The sequence below is a fragment of the Hyperolius riggenbachi genome, chromosome 1 (genome assembly GCF_040937935.1).
Source record: "Hyperolius riggenbachi isolate aHypRig1 chromosome 1, aHypRig1.pri, whole genome shotgun sequence".
In the NCBI taxonomy this organism is placed as follows: Eukaryota; Metazoa; Chordata; class Amphibia; order Anura; family Hyperoliidae; genus Hyperolius; species Hyperolius riggenbachi.
The window spans coordinates 73,890,927-73,918,046 of record NC_090646.1 but is presented as its reverse complement, the minus strand read 5'-3'; the positions used below and the strand labels follow the sequence as shown (position 1 = coordinate 73,918,046).

The 27,120-nt window shown below is 42.7% G+C and overlaps 1 protein-coding gene across 2 annotated transcripts in view; it reads left to right on the top strand.

Moving 5' to 3' along the window:
- Positions 1–26,694, top strand: part of RPIA (ribose 5-phosphate isomerase A) — a 56,162-nt gene extending 29,468 nt beyond the window's left edge. For both annotated transcript variants that reach the window (XM_068275140.1, XM_068275149.1), the window contains exons 6-10: positions 4,948–5,012; positions 6,775–6,843; positions 8,647–8,788; positions 13,870–13,969; positions 22,204–26,694. In XM_068275140.1, the coding sequence (XP_068131241.1) occupies positions 4,948–5,012; positions 6,775–6,843; positions 8,647–8,788; positions 13,870–13,969; positions 22,204–22,301 (474 nt within the window). In that variant the 3' untranslated portion in view covers positions 22,302–26,694. The remainder of the gene's footprint in view (positions 1–4,947; positions 5,013–6,774; positions 6,844–8,646; positions 8,789–13,869; positions 13,970–22,203) is intronic.
- Positions 26,695–27,120: the final 426 nt, after the last annotated feature.

Below are 27,120 nucleotides of genomic sequence, written 5' to 3'. Positions count from 1 at the left end.
GGGTTCAATTTCAGAAAGGGGGTGGAGCCACAAACAGCCAATTAGATTTGTTTCATTCCAATGCAAATTATTGATGCCAAACACCGCAAAGCTCACAAACTTGGTAATTGATTAATTGTGCGTTTAGGGTTAGAAAAGTGGGCACAGCCAACACCAGCCAATTACATAAGCGGGCAATGCCAGGTCATAAGTGGGCGGAGACAAATACAAATTTTACTGGGAAAATGTAAACAGCAGCCATTCTTACACTGTTAATGGTAGGGTTCTCAAACTTTGCACAGTTGGTTACTGGGTGACTGGGATTAATATTCAGAAAAGTGGGTGGAGCCTACAAAAGGCAATCAAAATTAACCTATTGATTTTCAAGGGAAATATTTACATTGCTGCCATTCTTGCACTATTAATGGCACAAGCCTCAAACCTGGTACAGTTGGTCATTGCGTGACTGGGGTTTACATTCATAAAACAGGGTGGAGCCACACACAGCCAATATGATTTGTTTCATTTTAATGCAGGTTATTGATGCCAAAGACCGCAAAGCTCACAAACTTGGTCATTGAGTAATTGATTAATTGTGTGTTAGGGTTAGGAAAAGTGGGCGCAGCCAACACCAGCCAAATACATAATCGGGCAATGCTGGGTCATCAGTAGACGGAGACAAATGCAAATTTCACTGGGAAATGTAAACCACAGCCATTCTTACACTGTTAATGGCAGGGTTCTCAAACTTTGCACAATTGGTCACTGGTTGACTGGGATTAATATTCAGAGAAGTGGGTGGAGCCTACAAAACCCAATCAAAATTCACGTATTGATTTTCAAAGGGAATATGTAATTGCTACCATTGTTGCACTGTTAATGGCACAAGCCTTAAACCTGGTACAGTTGGTCATTGGGTGACTGGGGTTCAAATTCAGACAAAGGGGTGGGGCCACAAACAGCCAATCAGATTTGTTTAATCTCAATGCAAATTATTGATGCCAAAGACCGCAAAGCTCACAAACTTGGTTATTGAGTAATTGTGTGTTAGGGTTAGAAATAGTAGATGGAGCCAACACCAGCCAAATACATACCTGAACAATGTTAGGAAATAAGTGGGTGGAGAAAAAATACAAATTTCATTGTGCAAATGTAAACTGCAGCCATTCTTACACAGTTAATGGTAGGGTTCTCAAACTTTGCACAGTTGGTCACTGGGTGACTGGGATTAATATTCAGAAAAGTGGGTGGAGCCTATAAAAGCCAATCAAAATCCACCTATTGATTTTTAAGGGGAATATTTAATTGCTGCCATTCTTGCACTGTTAATCACCTGTACCTGGTACAGTTGGCCATTGGGTGACTGGGGTTCAAATTCAGAAAAGGGGTGGAGCCACATCCAATCAGATTAATTTTATCTCATTGCAAATTATTGATGCCAAAGACCACAAAGCTCACATACTTGGTCATTAAGTAATTGTGTGTTAGGGTTAGGAAAAGTGGGCAGAGCCAACACTAGCCAAATACATACACGGGCAACGCCGGGCATCCAGCTAGTAATTAATAAATATGTATATATATAAATGTATATGTATGTATGTATGTATGTATGTATGTATGTATATATATATATGTGTGTGTGTGTGTGTGTGTGTGTGTGTATATATATGTATATATATGTGTGTGTGTATATATATATATGTGTGTGTGTATATATATATGTGTGTGTATATGTGTGTGTGTGTGTGTATATATATATATATACTCTATTCTATTCTCCTACTAAAATTATAAATGGGAAAGTTTGGATGTTTGTTACTCGATCATGCAAAAAAAGGCTGAACGGATTTGAATGAAATTTGGCACACACATAGTACATTACCTGTAATAAGGTATAGGATACTTTTTTATTCCCATAACCAAAAAGTGGGCGGAGAAAAATACAAATTTAACTGGGAAAATGTAAACTGCAGCCATTCTTACACTGTTAATGGTAGGGTTCTCAAACTTTGCATAGTTGGTCGCTGAGTGACTGCGATTAATATTCAGTAAAGTGGGTGGAGCCTTTAAAAGCCAATCAAAATTCACCCATTGATTTTCAAGGGGAATATTTACATTGCTGCCATTCTTGCACGGTTAATGGCACAAGCCTCAAACCTGGTACAGTTGATCATTGGGTGACTGGGGTTCAAATTGAGAAAGGGGGTGGAGCCACAAATAGCTAATCAGATTTGTTTAATTCCAATGCAAATTATTGATGCCAAACACCACAAAGCTCACAAACTTGGTAATTGATTAATTGTGTGTTAGGGTTAGGAAAATTGAGTGCAGCCAAATGCATAAGCGGGCAATGCCGGGTCATCATTGGGCGGAGACAAATACAAATTTCAATGATAAACTATAAACTGCAGCCATTTTTACACTGTTAATGGTAGGGCTGTCAAACTTTGTGTAATTGGTGACTGGGATTAATCAGAAAAGTGGGTGGAGCCTACAAAAGTCAATCAAAATTCACCTATTGATTTTCAAGGGAAATATTTAATTGCTGCCATTCTTGCACTGTTAATGGCACAAGCCACTTGCAATATTAATCACCTGTACCTGGTACAGTTGGCCATTGGGTGATTGGGTTTCAAATTCAGAAAAGGGGTGGAGCCACAGCCAATCAGATTTATTTTATTTCAATGCAAATTATTGATGCCAAAGACCGCAAAGATCACACACTTGGTCATTAAGTAATTGAGTAATTGTGTGTTAGGGTTAGGAAAAGTGGGCAGAGCCAACATCGGCCAAATACATACCCGGGCAACATCGGGCCATCAGCTAGTATGTATGTGTATATGTATGTTCTTAACCTGCACTCTTCTGTGAAAAGACTCATCGGATATCTCTGACCACTGTTAGGCCTAGTGCACACCAGAGCGGTTCTGCTGCGGTTTGCGATCTGTTTGCGGGTGCGGATCTGCTTGGGTAATGTATTTCAATGGGTTGGTGCACACCAGAGTGGGAGGCGTTTTGCAGAAACGCATACTCCCGGGCTGCTGCAGATTTTGGATTGCGGAGGCGTTTCTGCCTCAATGTTAAGTATAGGAAAAACGCAAACCGCTCTGAAAAACGGTACTTCAGAGCGGTTTTGCCGGCGTTTTTTGTTACAGTAGCTGTTCAGTAACAGCTTTACTGTAACAATACATGAAATCTACTACACCAAAAACGCTTCACAAAACCGCAAAATGCTAGCTAAAACGCTACAGAAAAATAAGAAAAAAAGCTTTTCAAAATCTGCTAGCATTTTGCGGATCTGCTAGCTGTTTTTGGTGTCATATGTCTTAGCACTCCTTATCTTGCAAAACACTTTCCCAATAGGACTAGACCCTCCACAGATGTATATCAAATCTTTATTGCATTTCAATGACAGTAGTACAAGAGCATAACAGCATGACGTTTCGGGCAGAAGCCCTTTCTCAAATGAGCATTTGAGAAAGGGCTTCTGCCCGAAATGTCATGCTGTTGTTATGCTCTTGTACTACTGTCATTGAAATGCAATAAAGATTTGATATAAATCTGTGGAGGGTCTAGTCCTATTGAGAACGTTTTTTGCTTTGGACTGCCGAGGAGGAGTGATGGACCTGTAGACCTGACAGGACTCCCCATTATAACCCATTCATCCCAGAGGCGGGCAGATACACTCTAGATTGCCACTCTAACCTCATAGCGCAATACAGTTAAAAATCAGTAAAAAAAAAAATGTTATTCTAAAATCCACTCACAGTGGCTCTCCCCCGTTGCCTATGCTGGGCTAAGTGATGCTGAGCTCTTCCGCGGCTCCCCCTCCAGGCCAAACCGTCCAGCACAGGCCGCTTTAAGCTTTCATCGATCTATCTCAGTCATAGATTGATTCGATAGAATAGATCGGAAATCCATTCTATTTAACCAGGTGATCGATTTGTGGCCGATTTTGATCGATTTGATCTATCTGACTGGATGAAAAATGTAGGTCGATCTGCTGCTGGCAGCAGATCTATAACCCATAGAGTTGCATTGGATCTAATGGTCCAATAATGCATTTAGATCGATTTTTTTTTTTTTTTTTTTTTTAATTTATTTTCTCCAATAGATTTCATTCTGAAATCTGTTCGTAGTGTGTGGCACACATCAGATAGATTCCTGTCAGATTCGACTTGACAGGCATCTGACAGAAATCTATCTGATGGTCGAATCTGCCACAGATCGAAAAGTGTAAGGCAGCATATGCTAGATCTACTATAAATCTGCTTGGAATTTCCAGACTCAGGAGATTTGCAAGAGAGGTGGAGCCCAACAAAGGGAGAACCTCTTAAATATTATGTTGGGCATACACGGGTCGCTTTTGCCGCTCAATTCCGTGCCCGATCGTTTTCTGCGCTTGTTTCTGCGGGCGATTCTCTTATCTTCCATTCGTTTTTTTCTTTTCCCATTGTCCTCCATGCAGAATTAAGCGCAGAAACGATCAGGTGTGAGATCAGACATGTCGGAAATTATCTATCGAGCCATCTAAATGGCTCAGAATTGAGCCATGTATTCCCAGCATTCGATCCTAACCCCAAATGTTGGATATGTATGCTTTAGACACTGATTTGATTTGATTTGATTTGCTGTACAACCTGCTATTTTATTTTCTACTGTATGCAAACATATTGCACTTTACTTATTCAACTTTATTTAGAAAAACCTAATATTGTAAATCAACACTCTAATGCAAGTTATAGCCATGTAAGTTTGGCTATAACTTGCGTGTTGGTATACTAGTGAGAATGTTGACAGTGGCAATTCCCTGATCTTCTTGTTGGTTAGCATTAAAATCCCTGATTGGTGGATAAAATGCTTCCCACCATTAGTCACATGACCTATGACTGTAGATCAGAATGGTGTTTCCTGTCACTTATTCCTTTTTTTTTTTTTTTTTTTTTTTTTTTTTTTATGTTCAAACAGCTTGATGTCGCTATCGATGGAGCTGATGAAGTTGATTCAGAACTAAACCTCATCAAGGGTGGAGGGTAAAGTGTATTGCTTGATTTTGTTGTTGTTTGCATTGGAAGGCTTTTAGTAAATTTGATCACATCACTTTTCTCAGCATTGTCCCATGCAGTAGATACATAGGTGAGGTGTCCACAGACCATACAAGAGCAGCCCAATATTTAGGCACAAAAACGTCCAGCTTTTTTCTTTTTTTTTTTTCCCCTCGCTAAAGCAAAATTTTCTTTAAGGCTGCTTTCCCACCAGTAAACACTGCACGTCACTGAGTGCAGTGAATATTAATTAGCCATGTGGCTGGTCGCGGAGGAGGAGGGGAGACCTCTTCCTCCAACATTACTGAGCATGTGCAAATAGTCTAACATAGCGCACAGCATGCAGCACTCTTACATGACGTGCTGCGTTGCACTGTAACACAATGTGGGCACTGTGAACAGCCCATTGATTTTTCGTTTCTGTGCGGTGGGGCTGCGCTACAGGCTGCACAACGTGCGCCTGTAACGTCCCACTGTGGAAGCAGCCTTAAAGTAAACTTGTAACAAAAAAAAAAAGATCCCTAGGAGGTTGCTTAGCTCTGGAGGGTGAAGCCTCTGGATCCTAATGAGGCTTCCCCTGTCCTCCTCCTCCTGCAGCCCTGATCCAGCGCTTGCTCCAGGACCATAACAATCCTGTGAGAGGCGTGCGCAGGTGCACTTGCGGCTTTTGTTTGGGCTCAGGTGGAAATGGCCAAGCCCAATCGTACCTGCTCCATTGATCAAGCACACTGTGTCTGCATCTGTGCAGTAGAGTGGATCTGATCAGACGCAGCTATTTTCGTCTGAGCCCGAAACAAAAGATGAAAGTATGCCTGCACTAAGAGCTCACAGGATTGTCCTGGACGGTTCAGTCCCAACACAGGATCGAGAGAATGGAGGAGGATGGGGAAGCTTCATTAGGATGCAGAGGCCTCCCGCTCCCAAGGTAAGTTTCCCCCCCCCCCCCCCCCTCCCAAGCCAACACATTCTCAGTTCTAGCATTAGGTCTTTCTCTAAGGAATTTGATCGCATCACGTGGCCGAAATATGTGAGTCTGACTCTGGTCCTCTTGCCTTCCAGTGACATGTCTGGTCTTATATGTTCCAATACTTCTTTGTTCGTCATTCTTGCTTTCCATGGAATGCCATCGCCAGCAACACAGGTCGCTGGGTCTTTCTCTAACCCTCCCCATTTATCCGGGCTTGGGACCGGCATAATGGCTGCAAGCAACCGCACGGCTGGGTTTCTTCACTGACACGGACTACTATAATTTTTTAAAAAGCCTGCATTCAGTTACAAATAAACGCACATATGGTGCAGAAAAAACACTTGCAAGACATTGTCTGCGTTTCCTGCAAACACGTGTATGATCCCTCCAGAATAATTTGCATCTCATTGACCACCCCTAGAGGGAAGCACTGGACACGACGCCATATGTACTCACAGATTGTCAAAAAGCCTCCGGGGTCTGTCTTCGCACCGCTACTTAAATGCTGCTGTATCCCTTGAACCATTCAACAAAATGCTTGTACACGCTGAATATTGGGGGTGCTTTGTGGACTACTAGAGTAGTAGAGTTTTGTCCTTCCCCCCCCCCCCCCCCCCCCCCCCTCCAAGATGGCCTCTAGCTTTGATTTGATTTGTATTGCTTGTAATCCCTTTTACATGTTTATTCTTTTTATCCCTTTTTGATTTCACATTTATACATTTTACTTTTTTTTTCCTTTTCTAATGCTTGTCTGCATTTTATTTCCCATTTTGCACATTACAGAGGATGTTTGGCACAGGAGAAAATAGTCGCAGGTTGTGCAAAGTCCTTCATTGTCATTGCAGATTACAGGTACGTTTGTCATCTGTCATACAGTACAAATACTGTTGGCATAAACTGACCAATCACATCCCACTTGTGATTAATGTACACCAGGCTAGAAACTGCTGATTGACTCTATGAATGCCTTACCCATCGACTCTACTGCTGCAGCGTTTGTACACTAGCAGACAACATAACAACAAAAGTTGTTTAGGTGATACCTTTAACCACTTTACCCCTGCCCGTACGAATTTCTCCGTCCCTTTTTTCATCCTTTCACCCCACAGGGACAGAGAAATCCGTACTTTCCGCGCTCCCACCGCTGCCCGCGCTCCCGCTCGCTCTAACGCGCACTCCCGCTCGCTCTAGCGCGCACTCCCGCTCGTAAACACGCCGCTCGCCCGGAGATCAATGAATGGGAAAATCCATTCCCGTTCGTTGATCTAAGCCCCGCAATGATCCGCTGCTTTTCCGATAAGCAGCGCGATCATTGTGAAAAAAAAAACTTACCCAGCCTCCTAGTACTTCCTCCAAGCGTCCGGAAGGATGCTTGGAGGTCGCATTAAACAAAAAGTTACTGTTGCCATCTTGTGGCCAAATAGTAAAACTACACCCTAAAGCATTTTTCACATACAAATTCATTACGTATACACAAAAAATTAACTCATTACCTCCCACACTCCCCATTTTTTTTTTTTTTAATTAAAAAAAAATTAAAAATGTACAATTAAAAAAAAAATACATAAATAGTTACCTTAGGGACTGAACTTTTTTTTAAATCTTTATGTCAGGAGGGTACAACACTGTTACTTTATAAACTATGGGCTTGTAATTAGGGATGGACGCAAAACTGAAAAAAAAATGCACATTTATTTCCAAATAAAATATTGGCACCAAACCTTGTGATAGGGACATGATTTAAACGGTTTGATAACCGGGACAAATGGGCAAATACATTTCATGGGTTTTAATTACAGTAGCATGCATTATTTAAAAACTATAATGGCCGAAAACTGAAAAATAATGAATTTTTTCCCACATTTTTTCTATTTTCCCATTAAAACATATTTAGAATAAAATTCTTAGCATAATGTCCCACCTAAAGAAAGCCTAATTGGTGGCGGAAAAAACAAGGTATAGTTCATTTAATTGTGATAAGTAATGATAAAGTAATAGACGAATGAATGGAAGGAGCGCTGAAAGGTGAAAATTGCTCTGGTGCTCAAGGGGTAAAACCCCTTAGTAGTGAAGTGGTTAATGACTAACTGTACAAGATTTCTTCACAAGCTTTTCAAAACTTTTTAAGTTTCTTTTTCGGGCATGTTTTCGAACTGGGTCAAGAAACTTAGTTTTGAAATCTTCCAAAGAAACCTTGTACAGTTAGTCAATAAAGGTATCACTTAACCTCCTTAGCGGTAACCCCGTGTGTGACACTGGGTAAGCCGCCGGAGGGTGCCGCTCAGGCCCTGCTGGGCCGATTTACATTTTTTTTTTTTTTTTTTTTTGCTGGACGCAGCTAGCACACCGATCGCCGCCCCGCGCCTGATCGCCGCTATCCGTTGCGGCGCGCCCCCCCCCCTCTTTGAACGGGATTTCCTGATCGGAGATCGCCGAAAGCGATCCAAGCGGGGGGATGGGCTCGCTACATGATTTCAAAAAAAAAAAAAAAACTGCTGCGCTGTCCCCTGGTGGAATTTTTCATACCGCCAGGGGGGGTTATACAACTTTGGTTATGTCTTTGGATTCTCGCCATGACTAAAACCGGGCCATACACTAGCCCCCGCTGTTCTGCTTTTTATAACGGTTCTGAGTCGCGTCTTGTGTCTGTTTCAGGAAGGACTCCAAGGAGTTTGGCCAGCAGTGGAAGAAGGGGATTCCCATAGAGGTCCTGCCAGTGGCCTACGTTCCAGTGACCAGGGCCATCCAGCAGCAGTTTGGGGGGGTTGTTGAGCTGCGAATAGCGGTCAGCAAGGCTGTAAGTAAAAAGTGCATCAGTGGCACATCATTTGTAACTTACCGCTATAGTTCTATAATATCATTTTGAAAAAAGATATATTATAGAAGAACTCCTGAGAAAAAAAAGAGTCCGGTATAGTGATACGGCTAGAATTCCCTCTGCCATGCCCCGCGAGTTTGCAGTGGGAAATCCCAAGGTTTTCTTCAGGTTGCGACTAGTAAGCTTTCATGTCAGTCAGTGAGGCTCAGTTCACAGGGACAGTCGTGAAGGCGGCATAACTGCGCTAAGGGCCGAGGCAGAGGCGAGAGAGGCTTCAGCCTCAGGGCGCATTGTAGGAGGGGGCGCACAACTCGCTCAGCTATCATTCCCTTATTGTGTTTGAATTGGAGAGAAATAAGAAAAGGGGTACATGGCAGTGACTCAGAGCAGGGACAAGGTCCTCCAGCACCCTAGGCTGAGACACCAAAGTGCGCCCCTCCATCCCTCCCACCCCAGCTGTCACACACTGATTGCCATTAGGCTAAGAGGGCCACAGGGCCCACAACCTCCCCAACACCTTAATATCTAGTTATCTGGCTTGCAGTCACTGCTATGTATCCCCTTTTCTTATTTCTTTCTGCTTAAAACACAATTAGGAATGACAGCTGAATGAATTGTGCGCCCCCTCCTACACTGCGCCCTGAGGCTGGAGCCTCTCCAGCCTATGCCTCGGCCCGGCCCTGCAGTGACTGCAAGCCTGATAACTAGAGATTAAGGTTTTGGGGACCCTGGGGCGCCTCTTAGTCTAATAGCAATCAGTGTGTGACGGCTGGGGTGGGAGGGATGAAGGGGCGCACTTTGGTGTATCAGCCTTGGGTGCTATATTCAGTAGAAAAATACATAGATCTGTACATCACACCTGAAAGAGGGACAGAGGGATTTGGTCCCCAAAGAGGGGCTGTCCTTCCAACAGAGGGACAGTGGAAAGCAATGGCTAACGGGTCAGCACTTCGTTAACCAATAATATTGCTTGAGCCGTAGGGAAACATGGACATTACCTTGCACACTAGTTGTCCTTTTAAAGGGGAACTTCAGCCTAAACAAACGTACTATCATTAAGTTACATTAGTTATGTTAATTAGAATAGATAGGTAATATCATTTTTTTACCCACCTGGTTTTAAAAGAACAGGCAAACGTTTGTGATTCATGGGGGCTGCCATCTTTGTCATGGGGGCAACCATCTTTTTGGCTGAAAGGAGGTGACAAGCAGCATAAGACACAATTCCAACTGCCCTGTGTCCTGATAACCCCTCCCAGCTGCACATGCTAGGCTTCAAATGTCAAATTCAAAATGTAAAAAAAAAAAAAATTGCACCAAAACAGCAGAACGAGAAAACAACATCAGAAATCCCATCATGCTTTGCACAGTATCAGGGGAAAAATGCCCGGGCAGTTTTCTTCTGTGCAGCTGAAAATGAGGCTTGTATAAGAGAAACAAAGGTCTGATGCTGTGAAACTGTTAAAGAAACACCAGGCCTTTTCAGTGCTGCTGAGTAGATTTTTAGTCTGGAGGTTCACTTTAAGTTATAACTGACAGTAACTGTTAGTGAAAAAGGGCCCTAAGGTTTTCAGCTTCCGGAGAGACAAGAACAACTAAATCTAGCCAGAACTATTAGGAATCATTGATGATTAAGCTTCTGAGGGGAAATGTAATATTCATTTGCAGGTAAATCATGTGTTTGTTTTAAATTGTACTTGGTTCAGGTTCACTTTAACCCCTTGCCGACTGCTCCACGCCAATTGGCTTTAAGTCCTGGGGCTGGTTTTCACTGGTGCGCTTGCATATCCGCTCCGTCATCAGTCTCCCAACGGCCATCGCCGCTAGAAGACTGTTAGACGGTTAAACCGATGTCTAATAACGCTGTACAGCGCTGCGATCTACAGCAGCGCTGTACTGGGGACAGCCGTGTGATACTGCTGTCCCTCTGGGAAGCACCAGAGCGATCGGCTCTCATAGGCTAATGCCTATGACAGCCGATCGCTATGATTGGCTGGCGAGGGAAGAGAAATAATAATTAAAAATGCTGATTAAAAAATCTTTATATAAAAAAAAAAAATCTCAGCAGCGATCACAGCCCACTAATGGGCGGAAAGGGGGGGGGGGGGGAACTAGGTAATCACTTGTGTGCTGAGTTGTACGGGTATTCCAGGTGATGTACTATGTGTGTACCAAATTTCATTCAAATCCAAATTCAAAATGCGCGATTAAGTAACAAACATCCAAACTTTCCCATTTTATAATATTAGTGAGGTACAGACTAACCAGCAAGCTCATGGTGAACCAGAACTCATTGGAGTGTGTAAAGGGCTACAATGGTCCTAAAAGCCTCCTTTTTTTTAAATGCTTTCTTAAAACCGAATTTTGCGGTAATTCAGGTTGGAGTAAGCTTGAGATGTCTCCCAGTGCATCACTGCTGAATATATGCAAATTAACCACTGTTACCCTTAGAAGCTAAACACACTTCCAGAATCGCTGAAATGCAATGATGTGTCAGCTTTTTATTAATTTGTACAGAGCCATAATAATCCAACATGCATTCAGACTGTTTCGGATTGTTTGATCCTCATCAGTGCATGGCATAGCTTAATTTGGCTCTATGGAGTAGGGCTTGTAACACCGAGAGGTACAGACTAACCAGCAAGCTCATGGTGACCCAGAACTCATTGGAGTGTGTAAGGGACTACAATGGTCCTAAAAGCCCCCTTACTAAGATGCTAGGAAAAACAAAAGTTTGCTTTCTTAAAACAGAATTTGCGATAATTCAGGTTGGAGTGAGCTTGAGATGTCTCCCAGGGCATCACTGCTGAATATATGCAAATTAACCATTGGTACCCTTAGAAGCTAAACACACCTTCTGGTGGGCAGACAGGTAACATTGCATAATAACCTGATTTTCCCTAAAGGGCCTGTTTCTGGCGGTGAGGCAGGCGCGACTCACCGCATTGCTGCCTCCAGTTTGCAGTGTGAAACCAGCCTCAAGAGTGAGGTTTTAATGTCTTTGTAACTAGTATTTTGGGGATTGAGTGGACTGGAATAGATTTGAGCCATACATCGCATAGCTGTATGCTGCGCTGGGCAGTACAAATCTGGCAGTGGTGTGAGTGCTCTGGCTTAGATTCTAGATAGATTATCAAGTTACACAGTGTTGTAGAATTACATCAATAAGATTTTAAGATTTGTAAAGTACTTTTTCCCCATAGGCCTCAACATGCATAGATATGTCTCCGATTAACACAATGTTGCATGTTGGAATGTGCTACAGAGGAAAAAGTGTCTATAAATGTTAAACTAAATAGGTATTTATTTTTTTATTTTTATTTTTTTTTGGGGGGGGGGGGGATTTAAATGTTTCCAGGGTTGGTGCTGTCTTGATTGGGTGTAGTAAGGCATTCCAAAAGGTTGGGGCAGCATGATAGAAGGATCTGGCTCCAAAGGTTTTGATTTGGAGGTTGACCCAAGTTATTGGATCCTTTTGATCTGAGATTGTGAGATGTGTGATGTAGATGTGGCAAAGCCTTCGAGAATTCAGGCCCTAAAACGTGTTTGAACATTAGTATGCCAAATTTGAAGATGATTTTAAGGGTAGACAGTGGAGTGGCGAAGGATCGGTGTTATGTGGAAATGGTGGGCTTGGTTGAACAATCTTTTAGCGGTATTCTGCAGACAGACTGCTTTGGATTTTGTGGTCCACCAGTGCATGGCAGGGATTGATATGGCTCTATGGGATAGGACTTGGAGCAGTACTGTAGAGTACCCAGACAGCTCATTGTGACCCAGAAACCGGAAAGTATAGGGTGCTAAAACAGACCAAAAAGCAATGCTGAATAAAATTTGCCTTCATAAAACAGAATGCATCTACTGGGGATAATGCGCAAAAAGCGTAAAGAGGAGCTGTCAGCCATACTATCTAAGAGAAAAACCCACATAAGTAGATAAATACTTGCTCTACTTAGAAATGTATTGCACTGTCCACATGTTGATTTTAGTGATTTTTCTATAGTAAAAAAAAATAGAAAATCCTTCTTAGGATTTTCCATTTTGGCTGTGTCTATCTTGAAGCCAATCCTGACATTTCCTCCCTTACTCTGTCTGTGTATCATTGCCCGCCCCCCTCCCAGTCTTCAGTCACTCCCACCCAGCTTTGCAGTAGAAAGTGCATTGTCTCAGCAAAGGAACAGAGGTGTGGGAGGGGAAAACGGGAGGAAAAGAGGCTTCAGCCAATCAGGCTGTATTAGTTATGTCTGAGGGGAAAATAAAGAAGGAGACAACCCAGCATGCCCTGCAACATCATTTGTGTGAAAGATGTACCAAATAAGAGCCAGGGAAACTGGGGAATGATGTCTTATGGAGACGAAAAGTAAGTTATTTTTAACTTTAGCATTGCCTGGTTAGCATTACTTGTTTACCAGATAAAAATACAGAATTTTATGCCTGACAGTTACACTGAATAAACTGAATATGTAAAAAAAAAAAAAAAACAGCCCCTACCCGAGTACTTACCTTGGGAGGGGGAAGCCTCTGGATCCTAATGAGACTTCCCCCATCCTCTTCACCCTCTGGGATGCAGCGCTGCCAGCCCCTGAACGGCAGCCATGTAAAAATGTACCTTCTGTGTTTCTGTGCAGGCGCAGTAGCAGCTTTCTGATGGGCTCTAGTGGAAATAGTCATGCCTAATCGGGTCCGTTCTACTGCTGCGCAGTAGATTAGACCTGATCTGGTTCTGCTATTTCCGCAGGAGCGCGTAAGGTAAATATTTCAGCTACTACTGTGCCATGGCCGACATGCTTGTCTGCTGAGTTTTGGGTGCTGTCAGTACCGGATCCTAGAGGTGAAGAAGATGGGGGAAGCCTCAATAAGATCCGGAGGTTTCTCCCTCCCAAGGTACGTTCCCACAGGGGCTGTTTGTTTATAAAAAGTCTAAAAATAGTGCCATGATAAATACCAAAAAAAAAAAAAAAAATTTGAAATGAGCATAGTTTATGTGTTTACTCTAATTGTGTAAGATTGCCACTTCATGCTGTTAACAGATGATTTTTTTTTTCTTTCTTTCTGTCTAGGGCCCCGTAGTTACAGATAATGGGAATTTTTTACTAGACTGGAAGTTTGACAGAGTCCATGACTGGAATGTTGTTAATACAGCCATCAAAATGATTCCAGGTAAGGTATCTTTGCTGGAAATTTCTCCTCTGTCCTCTAGAGGGCAGCAGTGTACTCCCAATACTAAGCATTTCATGAGACGAATGAATCCGATTTTCTAAAGTCTGGTGCTGGTAAAGATTACAGCAAGGGCTGGTTCACACTCGGATCGCAAAACACAAATTGCAGTTGCGATTTTGCCACACTAAACTTCAGCTTTTTTTTTTTCTTTCAGCGATTCCCATTCAAGAGAATGGGAATCTCATCCCAACACCCACAAAATATTGCTTGCAACGCCTTTGCGTTTTGTGCAAGTCTCAAGCGCTGCTGTGAGAAAAATCCCATAATGAAATATTTGTCACAGCTGGCAATCAGCAAAGCACTGATAAGCTCCCCAGAAGCACCCACGTGTGAACTAGCTATATGCCCTTTCTGTGTGCTGTTATTCCTGCCAGGGCATAGATTTTAATCACTGCCGCAGCACCGTCTGCTGGCTCTTGCCGTTCCTGCCACTGTCTGATTAACTGCACCCGCCTGCTCTGCTCTCACACTGACAGCAGAGCTTACGTATATCAGTCAGGAGGCAATTTCATTGGCTTCTGACCGCGTGATTGCTGTGAGCCAATCGCAGCAATCACACTGCTTAAAATGGCACGGATGGCTCTGGTCTTAAAGAGACTCCGTAACAAAAATTGCATCCTGTTTTTTATCATCCTACAAGTTCCAAAAGCTATTCTAATGTGTTCTGGCTTACTGCAGCACTTTCTGCTATCACAGTCTCTGTAATAAATCAATGTATCTTTCCCCTGTCAGACTTGTCAGCCTGTGTCTGGAAGGCTGCCAAGTTCTTCAGTGTTGTGGTTCTGCTATGAATTACCCCTTCCAGGCCCCTCTATGCACACTGCCTGTGTATTATTTAGATTAGAGCAGCTTCTCTCTTATCTTTTACAAGCTGGATAAATCGTCCTCTGAGCTGGCTGGGCTTTCACATACTGAAGAATTACAGACAAGGGCAAAGCTGTTTGCAGGAGAAAAAAGAGCAGCCTGAAACTTCAGTGCATGAGATTCTGCAGGGAGAAAGAAACACACAAATGATCTCTTGAGATTCAAAAGGAAGGCTGTATACAGCCTGCTTGTGTATGAATGTATTTTCTATGTGTGGACATACTGTACATCAACCTACTTCCTGTTTTGGTGGCCATTTTGTTTGTTTATAAACAAACTTTTTAAAACTGTTTTTAACCACTTTTAATGCGGCGAGGAGCGGCGAAATTGTGACAGAGGGTAATAGGAGATGTCCCCTAACGCACTGGTATGTTTACTTTTGTGCGATTTTAACAATACAGATTCTCTTTAAAGGGGAACTTCAGCCTAAACAAACATACTGTCATTAAGTTACATTAGTTATGTTAATTAGAATAGATAGGTAATATAATCTCTTACCCACCCCGTTTTAAAAGAACAGGCAAATGTTTGTGATTTCATGGGGGCAGCCATCTTTTTGGTTGAAAGGAGGTAACAGGGAGCATGAGACACAGTTTCAACTGTCCTGTGTCCTGATCACCCCTCCCAGCTGCGTGCGCTAGGCTTCAAATCTCAAATTCAAAATAACAAAAAAAAAATTGCACCAAAAAAGCCGAACAAGAATTACATCAGAAATCCCATTAGGCTTTGCACAGCATCAGGGGAAAAATGACCGGGCAGCTTTCTTCTGTGCAGCTAAAAATGAGGCTTGGGTAAGAAATAACAAAGTTCTGATGCCGTGAAACTGTTAAAGGGAACCTTAACTGAACGGGGGTAAAGGGTTTCATTTACCTGGGGCTATTACCAGCCCCCTGCAGCAGTCATGTGCCCTCGGAGCCGCTCTGGAATCCTCCGGTCCCCCGCTGTCACTTAGTTTCGTTTTTGATGACTCACCAGTCGGCCGGCCGCCATGCGTATTATTGGACGCAATACCTACTGCAATTAGCGCTGTTGCGGGCCGCAACGCATACAAAAATACGCGTTGCCACATATCTATGCGTGCGGTATTTTTGTACACGTTGCGGTCCGCAACAGCGCTAATTGCAGTAGGGAATGCGTCCAATAATACGCATGGCGGCCGGCCGACTGGTGAGTCGTCAAAAACGAAACTACATGACAGCGGGGGACCGGAGGATTCCAGAGTGGCTCCGAGGGCACATGACTGCTGCAGGGGGCTGGTAATAGCCCCAGGTAGCCCCGTTCAGTTAAGGTTCCCTTTAAAGAAACACCAAGCCTTTTCAGTGCTGCTGAGTAGACTTTTAGGGCTCGTTTCCACTATCGCAAATCCGCATGCGTCCAACGCATGTGGATTCGCACATGTATTGCAAGTGGATGGGCCTGTTTCCACTGTAGGGTTTTTGAGGTGCGTTTTTCAAGCGGTGAAAAAACGCACAAGAGAGCCGCAGAATTCGCCTGCGAGTGGAATGCATGCGAATCGCATGCTATGTATTTAATAGGGAAATCGCATGCGTTTTCCCCATGCGTTTTTTGCCGCAAATTCGCATGCAAATTCGCATATGTACCAATGTAAATTCACACAGGCAGTGACATGGTTAAAATCGCATATACCCTCACCTATACGAATTTGCGGCAAAAAACGCATGCAGAATCCTATCCGCATGCGATTTCATCAGTGGTGGAATCCAGGCGATTCCGCACCGCAATAGTGGAAACGAGTCCTTAGCCTGTAGGAACACTTTTTTTTTTTTTTGTTTTTTTAAAGGGCCAGAGACATCCCATCATTAAAGGGACACTTAAAGCCAGGAATAAAAAAAAAAAAACAGTTTTACTTGTGTGGGGCTACTACCAGCCCCCTGCAGCCGTCCCATGCCCTTGCAGTCACTCACGGAGCCTCCAGTCCCCTGCCGCCAGCTAGTTTTGTTTTTGCTGGCCAATGCGTATCCTTCATGTTCCCGTCCTCCATAGCATCCTGCACAGGCGCAGGATGCTATTGCGGATGGGAAAGCAACGAAAAATACGTGTTGTTGGGCCTGTCAGCGGAAATGAAACTAGCTGGCGGCGGGGGACCGAAGGCTCCGTGAGTGACTGTGAGGCCGTGGGACGGCTGGAGGGGCTGGTAGAAGTCCCAGGCAAGTAAAACTGATTTTTTTTTTTTTTTTTTTTTTTTTTTATCCCTCGAGTTGTAATTTGATATCTCCCCTGTGTCACATGACTGCCACGGCAGGTAAGCTCATTTTAAAGCACAGGATGCTAACAATATGTCTGCTTCCATGAATCAGGAAGTAGAAACCGTGCACATTTTATTTTAGGACTAGCTGATGACCCGGCATTGCCGGTTATGTATTTGGCTGGTGTTGGCTGCGCCCACTTTTCCTAACCCTAACACACAATTACTCAATGACCAAGTCTGTGAGCATTGTGGTCTTTGGCATCAATAATTATACAAATAATGAAATAAAACATATCTGATTGGCTGTTTGTGTCTCCACTCCCTTTTCTGAACTTGAACCGAAGTCGCCCAATGACCAACTGTACCAGGTTTGAGACTTGTGCCATTAACCGTGCAAGAATGGCAGCAATGAAATATTCCCCTTGACAATCAATAGGTGAATTTTGTTTGGCTTTTGTAAGCTCCACCCACTTTTCTGAATATTAATCCGTCACCCAATGACCAAATGTGCAAAGTTTGAGAACCCTACCATTAAAGAGACACTGAAGCGAAAAAAAAAAATATGATATAGTGAATTGGTTGTGTACTATGAATAATTACTAGAAGATTAGCAGCAAAGAAAATATTCTCATACTTTTATTTTCAGGTATATAGTGTTTTTTCTAACATTGCATCATTCTATAATATGTGCAGATTACACAACACTCAGCATTCAAAATAAGTCTTTCAGAGCAGTTTGTGAAGTAATGACCTCTCGTCTAGCAGAGAAAAAGTAAACAGGTCACTTACAGTTGAGATAATAAAAGTCAGATAACAGCCCTCTCCAGGACTAGACTTTGTACCCGATTACTGATCGATTCGACGGAATTCTCATGTCGTTCGGTCGAATCGCCCATAAAATCGACCAGTGTATGGGCCCCTTTAGTCGGAGAGCTTAATGGCTTGTTTGCATAGAGATAACTGGAGTTTCTCAACTCTTCCTGTACTGGAAACAATTAGACTGATGTATCTGATCTTAATGTTTTATTTCTTAGCTGTACTACACATACAAATCATAATATCATCATTTTTTTTTCGCTTCAGTGTCCCTTTAACAGTGTAAGAATGGCTGCAGTTTACATTTTCCCAGTGAAATTTGTATTTGTCTCAGCCTATTTTTTGGTTATGGGGATAAAAAGTATCCAAAACTTTATTCCAGGTAATGTACTATGTGTGTGCCAAATTTCGTTCAAATCCGTTCAGCCATTTTTGCGTGGTTAAATAATAAACATCCAAGCTTTCGCATTGATATTAGTGAGATTTGTATCAGCTGTAACAAAGAAATGTGTTTCTTTAAAGAGAAACCAAGAATTGAACTTTATCCCAATCAGTAGCTGATACCCCCTTTTACATGAGAAATCTATTCCTTTTCACAAACAGATACTCAGGGGGCGCTGTATGACTGATATTGTGGTGAAACCCCTCCCACAAGAATCTCTGAGGACCGTGGTACTCCTGGCAGTTTCTGGGCTGTGAACCTTGTTGTATTGTGGGAAATAGCTGTTTACAGCTTCTTCCAACTGCCAAAACAACAAGCAGCAGCTACATCACCTGCCAACAGTAAAAATGTCACCATGTGAGAAATGTCAGAATGTAAATCAGGGATTTAAAAGATTTTACAATGTGCAAACACTGACTAAATCATTTATACATAATTATTGTAAAAATGAAGCACTTTTTTATTACATTATTTTCACTGGAGTTCCTCTTTAAAGGTGGTTATGCTGTAACCTGAACTCATGCGCAGACACAAAGAAAACACAGGTTAATCCACCGGTTTTGTGTTTAGAGTGAAGACCCTGTCTAATCCCCCCTCATCTGTGTCTAATCACAAGTGTAATTTGAGCTCTGTTGTCAACCAATTAGCTGCTCTGCTGAGATTAATGAGCTGACACAGAATGTTAACTATATGACTGCTTATCTTTTAGAGCAGAGAGGAAATTAGCTGCCAAGGCTGCCCGAGATTCCTGAGCTGACACTGTTGGGAGATCAAATTAGACTTGTGATTAGTCACAGATGAAGGGGAATTAGACAGGCTCTTCACTATAAACACAAGTAGAGTGCATTATCCTGTGTTTTTTTCTTTGTGTCCTGCGCATGAGTTCAGATGCACTTTAAACTGATCCTCTGTCTAAAATACCCCCTGAATCCCTCATCCAGAATTATTGAGGAATAGGTTGGTGTCACTGAGGTCTGTGTGCTGCACTGTGCTTGTCCTATGCATCGTTTACTGTGGACTGTGCCTAAGCAGATTTAGCCATGTTTGGTGCTGGAAATCTAATCCCTTCAGATATTCAACACAGACAACATATAATGTGTATTATTATTATTATTTAAAATGATCTATCATATAATGTACATTAGCAGTTTCCCTTTGGTCAGATTTTCCACCAGGCCTGCTTTCATTGAGGCAGGTGGGATCCTGTAATGACTGACTTGTGTGAAGTCATGCAGTATCGGGACGCGTATGATTTCAGGACACGTTTCTCTAGCATACTTTGTGGTCAGAGACCTGAGATCCAGGTGCAGCTCAGAAGACGTTGCCTTCTCTATTCCTCACCAGCCGAAACTCTGCTAGTTTCTGTGACTAATTCTTATGTGTGTTCATGTCATGGTCGTAGAAATGTTTGTCAAGGCATTGAGCAGAGATCAGGTTTTTAATCGTACTGAATATCCCAATTTCTTAAAAAGCAACATGAGTGATGAGGAATGTAAGCTTTATAGTTATAGCTTTGTGTATACAGCTGAGAGAACAAATCTAATGCTGAAATCAGAAGCCTGATGGAGAAGTCCATTTATCTATATGAATGAATAGTTGATTTGTTTGTGAAATGTGTTGTTTTGAAAAGTTAAAGCAAACCTGTAGCAGTAGGAAAGTATTCAGACTAAAGTCTTGTATGAACAATAGCCCGGAAACCGCCAAGGCAGCATCTTGGCTGAGAATCCAGCTTGTGGGCACTTGATCGCTAAGGGTCCTTTTCCATGAGCAGTGAATAGGCTGTGAAAAGATTGTCAAACTCTCACAACTGTTTGGTGCTCCCTGGCAACTGCTGGGGCAGCCTGGCAACTGTTGTTCGCTGCTGGGGCAGCCTGGCAACTGTTGCTTGCTGCTGGGGCAGCCTGGCAACTGTTGCTTGCTGCTGGGGCAGCCTGGCAACTGTTGCTTGCTGCTGGGGCAGCCTGGCAACTGTTGCTTGCTGCTGGGGCAGCCTGGCAACTGTTGCTTGCTGCTGGGGCAGCCTGGCAACTGTTGCTCGCTGCTGGGGCAGCCTGGCAACTGTTGCTCGCTGCTGGGGCAGCCTGGCAACTGTTGCTCGCTGCTGGGGCAGCCTGGCAACTGTTGCTCGCTGCTGGGGCAGCCTGGCAACTGTTGCTCGCTGCTGGGGCAGCCTGGCAACTGTTGCTCGCTGCTTGCTGAGCACACAGTTAAGCTGCCTGTGAGGCTGCTGAACTGCGTGCTCAGGGAGCAGTTATCAAGCAGCAACAAGCAGTTGCCAGGAACCAGCAAGCAGTTGTGAGAGGACATGAACGAGGATGCACACGGCCACTGAACGGCCACTGGCATTGAAACCGAGCCGCGGTGGGGGACCGGAGGATCGTTTAGTACCAGCACAGGGCGGCTGTAGGGGGCTGGGAGAAGCCCCAGGTAAGTGAAACTTTTTTTTTTTTCTTAAAGGGAACCTAAACTGAGGATATGGATTTTTCCTTTTAAAATAAGAGACTCTCCTGCTGATCATGTGTCTCGAATACTTTCAGCCACAGCCCCTGAACAAGCATGCAGATCAGGTGCTCTGACTGAAGTCAGACTGGATTAACTGCATGCTTGTTTCAGGTCTGTAATTCAGCCACTACTGCAGTCAAGAGATCAGGACTGCCAAGCAACTGGTATTGTTTAAAAAGTAAACATCCATATCCATCTGTTTAGGTTCCCTTTAACCTATTTCAGGTTCCCTTTAAAGGATACCACAACTGACGTGGCATAATGAGATAGACATGGGTATGTATAGTGCCTAGCACACAAATAACTATGCTGTGTTCCTTTTTTTCTTTCTCTGCCTGAAAGAGGTAAATATCAGGTATGTAAGTGGCTGACTCAGTCATGACTCAGACAGGAAGTGACTACAGTGTGACCCTCACTGATAAGAATTTCCCCCTTTTTTTTATCTTTCTTGCTCTCAGAAGCCATTTTCTTCTAGGAAAGTGTTTTATAGTTGGAATTTCTTATCAGTGAAGGTCACACTGTAGTCACTTCCTGTCTGAGTCAGGACTGAGTCAGCCACTTACATACCTGATATTTACCTCTTTCAGGCAGAGAAAGAAAAAAAGGAACACAGCATAGTTATTTGTGTGCTAGGCACTGTACATACCTATGTCTATCTCATTATGTCACATTTCAGTTGTGGTATCCTTTAAGTTGGAATTATTTGCATGTCATTGACCATAGAGGTTTTTCTGATCTATCTTGAGCCCACTGCTGGTTACTGGAACCCCCTTCTTTGCGGCTGCAGTCCTGTCCATGGACAACAGAGTAGCACAGAGCTGCTTGTGTAGGGAGGAAAAGTCCACTCACAAGCGGCTCTATGCTAATGCGCAGGATCGTCTTGCTCCTGTGTAGCGCAGTTGGGATTGTAACCCCAACAGGATCGTTGCGTGATTTAACAAGCTGTTGTGGAATATGTTCAGATGGTCCCGGGGCTGGAATTAGGCAAGCTCGAGCGGAATGGAGGAAGCTTTGGATTATCCAATCCTGGGGCTTGCTCTGAGTCAAGTATTTGACTTTTTTTTTTTTTTCTTTTTTTCTTCCAAATTTGCCTTCAGGTACAATTTAAATCGATCAGTGTTGCAGAGCAGCCTATCGGCGTACACCCGCGGGAGGGAACGTGCACATGGCCATTTTTGGCTGGCGGGAAGTGGTTAAAATGTGTCCCCTGTTTTAAGCTGGTGTATTGATGCATGTCCAAAACCTTTTGTGTTGGTAGCTGAATCCTGTTAAAATCCTTTACATACATTTAATGTGTATTTTTTTTTTTTTTTTTTTTTTTTTTTGTCTCTTGGTCTGTAGGTGTGGTGGACACTGGTCTCTTTATCAACATGGCTGAGCGGGTCTACTTTGGCATGGAGGACGGGACAATCTCCTTCCGTGACAAGCCTGCACATTAATTCCACAGTGTTGTGCCTTGTTCTCCCTGATTCTCTCCTTGCCACTCACAATTTTTTCTCATTATGTTGGTTACTTTATCTTTTGTTATTGAATATTTTTGTAGTTCACTGTTGCCTTCTTTTCCCTGGTACATGTCCAGTAAGCGTGGTACATTTACTGTGCTTCTATATATAAGGGATTTAGGTGGTTCACCACCAAGTTTTACTGTCCGTGCCAGCTGCTTTGTACAGAGACTGTAGGGTTGTTTGATAATATGGGGCAAAGGCTAATGGTGTCCTACCCAACTACTCTGCTGGTTAAAAGGGGTGAGACCTGTTGATGGAGGGGAGTGGAAGACCACCAATGCCAGTACCAGAAGAGTCTCTGAAATGCAGAGTTCTCTCCCATACTGAGGTGCATAGAGGCTATCATCTCTTGAGGGCATCATTTTATTTTCAGAGCAGAGCCTTCAGATAAGGGAAGGGAGATGAATATGGAAGCTGCAATTACTGACTATTTATTTTGTTCCAATGTGTCGTTGCTGTGTTGACTCTTCCGTCCCTTTTTAATGTTGGCTTACTCCTTCTGGGTCAGACTTTGCCGGCTGTATGCTTGTTGCAGGTGCCTGAATAAGAATCTACTGAAACCAAATGACCAATATGACAGCCTGTTAATCACAAAAAGTCAATAATGATGGCAACCTCCATATTCCTCTTTGTTCTGGTACCCTAGGGCTTTACACTCAGTCTCATCCTATACAGCTGGTAGTATTCTGGTTTGGGCTTTCATTGGCTTGTGTGGCAGAGGCTCTTTTTGGACAGAAGGCTCAAGGTAGGTCATATTGTCGTGTGCTCTTCCCCAAGCTGCGCTGGACCTGGGCGCCACCCATAGACATATTGTTATGTTTGTGGCCACGCAGCAGTGTAATTTGAGTGCCAGGTGATAATCGGACCTCAAATTACCTCTACGTCCGAGTTGCTATGATAGCCCGACCCCAAATTACTTCTCCCTCCCAGTTGCTACGACTTGGAGTTGGAATAGTAATTAACGCCGCCCGGTATTTCAGTGGCATCAGGGTGAGCCGTCATTTGACTCAACCTGCTCCAAAGTGACCGGGCGGTGGCATCCTGGTCAGGAGCTTTTAGTGGAAATGTGCTAAGAGTTGCCATTTATACATTGTTTGTGTAAGTCCTTATTAAATTAGGCCCTTATTAGGAATTATTTAATACCATTGCTCTTTGCTCCTATATATTAACTCCAAAGATGTGTACAGTAAGTCAGACATTTTGTTCTTGGTTGATGATCTACTGTATATTACAATAGGTACTGTTAAATTGCTTAGACTTTGAGCCTTTATTGAATTTCTGAGAGGAACTCTGCTTTAGGCAACACAGACATGTCTTCTTTCTGCTAGTTTGACAAATATTTACTCTAAATAACAATAAGCCTTTAAAAGTGAATATTAAAAATTGGATCGCTTAGCCCACTCCCCCTTTCCAGTACTGTGTATACTTGCTCCCCGTAGCACCCAATCACAGCTGCTGTTTCTATAGCGTAGAAGAGATAATCTGATTGGTTGTTATGAGGCACAAGATTTCTTCCTTTTTATGTACAAAACTCAAACGGTCTCCCTTACCTCTGTATTCTTACCGTGATCCATAGTCCTTGTTTTATTATGTTGTATTAACAGCAAAACGGTTAAACCACTGTACGTCATGATTGTACGTAACACCACATAACCTAACAGTAATAAGCTGTCAGAAATGACCAGATGCTGCAGAACACCCACGTGTGGAACTGGATGATCTCATGTTGTTTTGGTAGTTCATAAATAGCTGTTCTTCCTCTCTGTTATTTTTGTAGCCGTCCAAATTACTGAGTTTCCACTGTACATAATTTGATACAGCTAGTCTAAAGATTTATTTTGTTTACTTGGATATTCTGCTTATTTTTATATTTTCTTTTTGTGCCATAAGAGTGTAATACCACTACTGCATGGATTGGGCTAATATGCCAAAGTATTGACATAGTCCTATTGCCAAGATAATGGCAGCTATTTTGTGAGCTTCAAACAGCATCACTATGTAAGATGGAACGGTGCCATAGCAACATCGGACTTTATTGCTGATTTAATCAGTTTTTAGCTGGAATGGGAGAGAATTTCAGTGGCTTCCTGTGGCAGGAAATCTTTCCCCCATCATAAACAACCGCATGACAGACTGAATTTGCATAAAGCAAGGGTGTCCAAATGTTTCAGGCCAAGGGTCATACCGTCATTCTTGGGAGCACTAGGGGGCCTAACCAGCGAAATTTAAACACTATTTTTGCTGATTGTCATTAAGTACATTATGCCTGTGACCTTTTGTCAAATAAAACATTTACACAGGAAATAACCTATTTACAGTTAGCCCAGTGGTAGCTGCTAATCAGTTGCTGCTGCTGTCTTCTACATGCACAGCAGCTACAGCCGGCAGGCCGCATGGAATTAACCGTAGAGCACTTTGGTGGCCTCCAGAAATGGCTCGGCTGGCCACATTGTGCCCCCCGGGGCCGGATTTTGGACATGCCTGTCTTAGAGGACCCCAGCTGAAGGTGGAGGGGAAGGCCTTTAGACTCTGTAGAGGCTCTCCATGGCGTCCTCCAGGCCCCTGTTGCCGATTGCAGACCCCTCAAAGATTTCCAACAAGCGCTTGTTGGGAATCTGATCAAGGCCAGGCTCATCTTTAAGCACATGTGCGGCTGTACTTGACCTGCTTCAGCCGTGCCTAAGCAGTAAGGATCCCTTTATTAACTATCCATAGTGAAGATTAATCCCAGTTGACTTTAAATTGAATTTCGGTGAAGTTCACTTTAGAACTCTGTATGTAGCGCTCAGTCCATAAACAAAGCACAGTTTATCATCAAGCTGCTCTATGTTGTCACAGCACCATAGTTACATTTAGATCTGAACAGACAGGCGATCATAGTTGGGTTTTTGGTGAAATTGGTGCATCTGGGAGTGATAAGACCATGGCCTTTTACTACACTGATGGGTACTGATTGACAAGTGGCAGTTTTCTAAATGCTGACTGAAGCCATAAAATAGCTTCCATGTTTGTCTGGGCAACAACTACTATGTTGTGTTTTTTTGTTTTGTTTTTTTATCCACTAAAATACCAAAATACTCAGTGGGTTCTCCGATACAGCAGGGAAAAAAACCTGGTAGAAAGTAAACTTGTTATTAAAATGTGAAACGCTACTGGCACACAAGTCTGGGCACAATAACAAAACTAGGCTCTTCTCTCTAGAAAACTGCACTTTTTACTAACTTCACACTGGTTTGAGGGACTTAAAATAAAAAAAATGTACCATTAATGTACATTTCCCATTTGCTGTGGGTTCAAGTTTGAGAAGATCGATAAGATCACTATTATAGGGACAACCTTTTCCACTGCTGGCTTCCAAAAAAATAAATAAATCCTTAAAATTTTAAGTTGCTGCTACATAAGGCCTCATTATAGTACTAGAAATCTAAATAATTCCAAATGTTCGTCCATGGTTTCACCAAAAATCCCAGTTTAAAATGATTTGAATCTAGAGCTGCAAATTTAGATTTTCCCTATAGTGCCACCTTTCCCTATAGTGCCATCTGCTGCTGAACTCTGGTATTGCAATACAGCCACATTGGCACAGTGGGTCTTGTGCTTTAAAGCGACTTGCTTTGCTTGTTTTTACTTAAAGGGCAACTGAAGTGTAAGTGATAGGGAGGCTGCCATATGTATTTCCTTTTAAACAATGCACATTGCCCGGCTCTCCTGCTGATACTCTGCCTCTAATACATTCAGCCATAGACCCTGAACAAGCATGCAGCAGATCAGGTATCTGACATTATTGTCAGATCTTAAAAGATTAGCCGCATGCTAGTTTCAGGTATGATTCAGACAGTACTTCAGCCAAATAGAACAGCAGGATGCCAGGCAACTGGTATTGTTTAAAAGGAAATACATATGGCAGCCTCCATATACTTCTCACTTCAGTTGTCCTTTAAATTATCAGGTTCAAAAAATAAAAAATGCATCTGATTGGCTATTTGAAGTGAAAACAGACTAGGGGAAATTTCAGTCAAATATCATCAGACCAAGTTATCTACTTGCATAGAGATTATATTTGATGGGCTTGATGTCTTCTGATTTATAGAGGAGGCTACCAGATGCGGTTGTGAGATTTTTCATTAGCTGTAACGAACGCATTCTCCCCTCCACCAATCAGCTTCCTTCTGTAAAAACCTAAATTGGATGGTCCATGAGTTTTAGAACATCTAGTTAGCTACGCATATAGCTGGCTTGTATCTGTATTATCACTGTATTTTTCTTATTACCAATGCAATTTAGATTGTTAATCTATATTCCTAAAATAAAAGATTTAAACAAATAATACTTTTGTCTGACTGATTTTATGGGGCAGGGTATTCATGAATGCAGTTTGGCCAGGAACTCACTACAAGCCGCAAATGGCAATCGCTAGCGTTTTTTAATCACCGTTTTGTAAGGAATTTCATGAGCGTTTTCCTGCAAATTTGGTAGCGATTTTAAAAAATGTAAGATTTTTGCCAGCAATTGTGACAGCAATTTGCGATTAGAGATTTCAATTCTGATTGGTAATTTCAAATAATTTTTATTTAATTTATTTTACAGTTTGCAGTAATTCAAAATCACACACAAATTGCTATGTGTAGCAATTAATTAGCGATTTGCCAGTGCTTTAATTCTTTACATTGGAGGGCAAACGCTATCAAAATACTGCATGTCTTGCGATTTGCGATTTCCCTAATCGCAATCTCCCCAGTGGAATCTGTCCCAT